The 5637-nt window shown below is 55.8% G+C and overlaps 1 protein-coding gene across 3 annotated transcripts in view; it reads left to right on the top strand.

Annotated features, from left to right (window-relative positions):
* The window catches only part of MYLK2 (myosin light chain kinase 2), a 25428-nt gene that overhangs the window by 11731 nt on the left and 8060 nt on the right, over positions 1-5637 (top strand). For 2 of the 3 annotated variants that reach the window (XM_014550699.1, XM_014550701.1), the window contains exons 1-4: positions 115-241; positions 336-435; positions 890-2600; positions 3579-3880. In XM_014550699.1, coding sequence (XP_014406185.1) covers positions 384-435; positions 890-2600; positions 3579-3880 — 2065 coding nt within the window. In that variant the 5' untranslated portion in view covers positions 115-241; positions 336-383. Of the gene's footprint in view, positions 1-114; positions 242-335; positions 436-889; positions 2601-3578; positions 3881-5637 lie in introns of those variants that run through there. The other variant, XM_014550700.1, reaches the window with a different exon arrangement.

Below are 5637 nucleotides of genomic sequence, written 5' to 3'. Positions count from 1 at the left end.
TCCCGTCGGTCCGTGGGAAGAATGCTGTGTCCTCTGAATGGGGGCCAAGAGTGACAGGTGGTGGCAGTCCGAGCTGCATGGCCCCTGGTGTAAGAGATCCTCTCCTCCGTCCCCGCCTCCCCTGCCTGCGCCCCTGCCTCCGCCTCTGCCCACCCGGCCCAATCCCTTACAACTGCCCCAGGACGGCTCCTGGGCAGCCGCTGCAATACAGACGGCACCGGGTTGCCCCTCTCTGCTCCAGGTACCTCTCTCCCCTCAGTCAGCTGGCCCTGGCCTCTCGGCCTGACAAGAGGAGGACTCCCACAGCCTGACACACCCCACGCTTCTCTCTGCAGCTAGAAAGACCTGAGTTAGACAAGCGGAAGCGGACGCCTCCCTACCTCATGGCGACAGAAAACGGAGCAGCGGAGCTGGGAATCCAGAGCTCACCAACAGGTGCCAAGCTGGGGCAGGAGGCGAGGGAGGAGCTTGGGGAGGGGTGTTTGAATCCAGGTTTGGGCCAGTTCCTCAGTGGTAGTTCTCTGTATGGTGCATGGGGGACTCAGAAACCCGAATTCTCTCTGGGTAGGACTGGGCTGGTCAAGAGCTTACATGAACTCCTCCCCAGAGAAACTAGGAAAATGTGAAGCTCTCATGGATGGCACTAAATCCAGGGCAAGGAGTGACGGGGAGTCCAGGCCCAGCAGAGGACCGGGAGCCCTCTGTACAGGACTCTCAGATCCCAGCAGCCCATCTCTACAGCCCAAGGGGCCCTAGAGGCTCAGGGGGACAAGCATTTGCAAATCTTTGCCTTAGTGGGGACCTGGCCCAGAGCTGGTCTCTGGTGAGCCTGGCTGGGGAGAGAGGGGAAGGAGGGTGAATCCTGACTGGCGTCTCACCTCCTCTACAGACAATGCACCTAAAGGTGCAGCAGGCGAAGGACCCCCAGCTACAGAGAAAGACCTTGCCCCCCCAGACCCAAAGAAAGAGCCTGGTTCCCAAGAACCAAAGGAAGAAACTACCCCCCCAGATCCAAAGATGAATCCTGCACCCCCAGACCCAAAGAAAGAACCTGCCCCCACAGACCCAAAGAAAGAACCTGTCCCCCCAGACCCAAAGAAGGAACCTGCCCCCCCAGACCCAAAGACGGAACCTGTCCCCCCAGACCCAAAGAAGGAATCTGCCCCCCAAGACCCAAAGAAAGAACCTGTCCCCCCAGACCCAAAGAAGGAACCTGCCCCCCCAGACCCAAAGGAAGAACCTGCCCCCCCAGACCCAAAGAAGGAAACTGCCCTCCCAGACCCAAAGAAGGAAGAACCTGCCCCCCCAGAACCAAAGAAAGAACCTGCCCCCCCAGAACCAAAGAAAGAACCTGCCCCCCCAGAACCAAAGAAAGAACCTGCCCCCCCAGAACCAAAGAAAGAACCTGCCCCCCCAGAACCAAAGAAAGAACCTGCCCCCCCAGAACCAAAGAAAGAACCTGCCCCCCCAGAACCAAAGAAAGAACCTGCCCCCCCAGAACCAAAGAAAGAACCTGCCCCCCCAGAACCAAAGAAAGAACCTGCCCCCCCAGAACCAAAGAAAGAACCTGCCCCCCCAGAACCAAAGAAAGAACCTGCCCCCCCAGAACCAAAGAAAGAACCTGCCCCCCCAGAACCAAAGAAAGAACCTGCCCCCCCAGAACCAAAGAAAGAACCTGCCCCCCCAGAACCAAAGAAAGAACCTGCCCCCCCAGAACCAAAGAAAGAACCTGCCCCCCCAGAACCAAAGAAAGAACCTGCCCCCCCAGAACCAAAGAAAGAACCTGCCCCCCCAGAACCAAAGAAAGAACCTGCCCCCCCAGAACCAAAGAAAGAACCTGCCCCCCCAGAACCAAAGAAAGAACCTGCCCCCCCAGAACCAAAGAAAGAACCTGCCCCCCCAGAACCAAAGAAAGAACCTGCCCCCCCAGAACCAAAGAAAGAACCTGCCCCCCCAGAACCAAAGAAAGAACCTGCCCCCCCAGAACCAAAGAAAGAACCTGCCCCCCCAGAACCAAAGAAAGAACCTGCCCCCCCAGAACCAAAGAAAGAACCTGCCCCCCCAGAACCAAAGAAAGAACCTGCCCCCCCAGAACCAAAGAAAGAACCTGCCCCCCCAGAACCAAAGAAAGAACCTGCCCCCCCAGAACCAAAAAAGAAAGAATCTGCCCCCTCAGACCCAAAGAAAGAATCTGCCCCCTCAGATCCAAAGAAAGAGCCTGGCCCCCCAGAACCAAAGAAAGACTCTGGCCCTATAGACCCAAAGAAAGCATCTGGTCCACTCACCATGAAGAAAGGTGCCAAAGCCCCTGCCCCAGAGAAAGGGAAAGGTGGCCTGGCCCAACCCTCAGCTAGCAGCCAGGGGCCCGAGAGAGAAGGCGACTTGGGCAGTGTTGGGCAGCCAGCAGCCCTGCCCCAGCAGACCCAGACGGCTGAGGCCAGTGTCAAGAAGCCCAGCGACGGCGATCATCAGGAGTCCTCGGGCAACCAGGATCCTGGAGAGACCAAGGAGCGAAAGGAGGCAATAGAGAGCCAAGCAGCGGCCAGGAGGGGCTCACCGGCCTTTCTGCATTGCCCCAGCTGCCCTGCTGCCATCTCCAGGTGAATGCCCCTGCCTGGGATCAGGGAGGGGACTCTGTCCCAGGGGTCGTGCTGAGCGCCTCTGTCCTGGGAATCATTGCCGTCACATTCAGAGCTGGGTTGGGTAGGCCTGATGTTCAGCTACCTCTTGCATAAAGCAGGAATTTCATAGAAGCCTGGGATGTCAGTCAGAGAGGTCCTCAGAGACCGCTCAGGTGAACTCTTCTCTAGGCACCTGAAGTTCAGAGTTCCCCTTGTTCTGTGAACTTGGGTCTAGCCAAGGGTGGAGCCACAGAGAGGTCCTCAGAGACCGCTCAGGTGAACTCTTCTTCTCTAGGCACCTGAAGTTCAGAGTTCCCCTTATTCTGTGAACTTGGGTCTAGCCAAGGGTGGAGCCGAGATATCAGGAGGAAAGGAAAACCCCTCTTCTTAATATAATTATCAGTATAACATGGAAAGTTGACTCATAACAGATGGGTAGATCCTTCCTAACACTTTCATAACTTACTAATACTTTTCATAATAAAGCATCAGTCTTATGATGCAATCAATTACACTTACCTGAGTGCTAATCAGATTAACCAGGTCATTAATGATATATTGTAAACCACAATAAATAATAACACCATATCAACTTAAATTTTATATTAACATCAATTGCATTGCCACTGTTTTTATGAATCAAAAGCTATGTTACCTCCCTAATTATATCCATATAATGATTGCTCATATCACTAATCCTATTAATGGTCAGTTATTATCTATTAGTGTGTTAACAGTCAAGGTAATGACCACAGTCATTTATGATAATATTAACATCCCTTGATTTTGCACAAAGTGACTTGGGATGCATCACCCCATGCACTTGGGCTGGGGGGCGGGGTTATATTCGCTCCAGAGAGCAGATGAGGCTTTGGAAGCCTGAAGACCGGCCGGAGGCCACAGTGGGGCTGTGGCTGCGGCTGCGAAGGGCATCACCTCTGTGTTCTCACCTTCTAGCCCGGAGACGCCGCTGGCTGAGAAGCCCCCAAATGAGGCATTGGAGCTCATCTTTGAAGGGGTGCCCGTGACCCCCAGCCCCACAGATCCCGTGCCAGCCAAAGCAGCAGCAGGAGGGGAAAACATCCCGCGCAGCAGCCAGAAGGAAGCAGGAGAGAAGGCTTCAGGCCAGGCTGGCCCGGCTGAGGTGGAAGGGGACACCTCGAGGGGGATCGAGTTCCAGGCTGTGCCCCCGGAGAGATCGGAGGCGGGGCAGCCCCTCTGTCTCACAGCCAGGGAGGAGGACTGCTTCCAGATTTTGGGTAGGCCAGGGGCAGGGGTGGGCTTGGGGCTGCCTGGGGGCCCAAGGGAAAAGGGGATAGGGATCCCCAAGTCTCCCCACTTTAGAGGACTGAATTGCTCTGAGCCATGTCTCACCCAGGCTGATTCATCTAAGTGCCACACAACTCCAGGCAGCATGAGTTTCTAGACCAGCGGTTCTCAACCTGTGGGTCGAACGGCCCTTTCACAGGGGTCGCCTAAGACCATCGGAAAACACATATATAATTACATATTGGTTTTTGTGATTAATCACTATGCTTTAATTATGTTCAATCTGTAACAATGAAAATACATCAGATATTTACATTACGATTCATAACTGTAGCAAAATTACAGTTATGAAGTAGCAACGAAAATAATTTTATGGTTGGGGTCACCACCACATGAGGAACTGTATTAAAGGGTCGCGGCATTAGGAAGGTTGAGAACCACTGGTCTAGACCCTTCTGATAGGTGGGGAGCTGGAGGCTCAGCAAAAGGAAATGGAACGAGTCCCCCAAATCCACAGCGAGGACAGGACCTGCACCTCTCAGGGCGTCCTCACGCCAGAGCTCCGTTTGGCGTTCTTTTCCTTTGGCTAATATGGGGCTTTGAAAAATGTCAGGCAGGTTATTGGAGCAACACCAGCTCCCTGGGCCGTGGAATTGGAAGTCAGTCTGTAGAAGGACTAAAACGCCAGACTTTGGTACTTAAACCACTTCGTGGACGGGGTGGGGAGGGTTCATGCGCCGTGGAGCACAGGTGTCTGTGCGGAAGCTGTGGCCAAGGAGGCTGGCACGTGAGATGGGGCAGGACCGTGGCGTGGCCTTAACTGGTGACCAGACAAGGAGCCCTGGCTTAGTCAGCGGGCAGCAGGGAGCCACTGAGCATGCGTGAGCTTGGCCAGTGGATTGAATAGGCTTGGGCCAGGGTACGGCTGGGCTGGGGGTGGGGTGAGATGGGGTCAGGAGAGCCCAGAGTGTCCTGACACCCTCCCCCGCTGGGCCGAGGCGCCCTGGGAGACTCGCCAGCCTGCCTAGTGAGAGGCACAGTGCCACCCAGACAGGGTGGGAGGGCCTGGCGGCTGGGCGGCAGCCAGGAGCCCTGCCTCCTCCTGAATAGGGCAGAGACCTCCGCCCCGCCCCGAAATCACATCCTCAGGGTGACGGGACCTGAACCACCTCCAAGGGCCTTTGATTTATCACCAGCCCGGCTTCCCTGCCACCTCTTGCTATTTATAAAGAGCTTTTCATTCCCGATGATTCAGCCTGCCACCACCAGGGCCCTTGCTCACCGTTGTTGTCACTAGGTGGCAGCCTCTCCCTAACAAACTCCCTCCCTGCCTCCACCCCCCTCCCCTTCCCATCTCCCCACCAACCCCCCCATCCATCCACCGCTCACCACCCCCGGCCAAGCACGGGTTAGACACCCATTCCGCTGGCCTGGCCAGCCTGTAGTGTTATTTGAGGGGATGGTAGGCAGATCCCATCACTGCCCCCATCAGACATAGTAACCCCTATCTGGCCCCTTTTTCTTCAATGGAAATGCAGATGGCTTGGGATGCAGGTCGCTTGGGGGGGTCCCAGTGGTCTAAGGGGCCATCCCCATGGTGGTGCCCGGAGTAGGTGAGCCTCCCTCTGTCAGAGGCAGAGGCCTCCCAAGGCCATTTTGTATGGTGGTGGCAGAGCTGAAATTGGAAACCGAGTCCCCTAGCCCCTGTCCTGGAGCCAGCTGTCCCCCAGGTATCACTCAGTGAACT

The sequence above is a fragment of the Myotis brandtii genome, unplaced genomic scaffold (genome assembly GCF_000412655.1).
Source record: "Myotis brandtii unplaced genomic scaffold, ASM41265v1 scaffold61, whole genome shotgun sequence".
In the NCBI taxonomy this organism is placed as follows: domain Eukaryota; kingdom Metazoa; phylum Chordata; class Mammalia; order Chiroptera; family Vespertilionidae; genus Myotis; species Myotis brandtii.
Note: the sequence above shows the minus strand (reverse complement) of the source record. Positions and strands in the feature narration are given on the sequence as shown.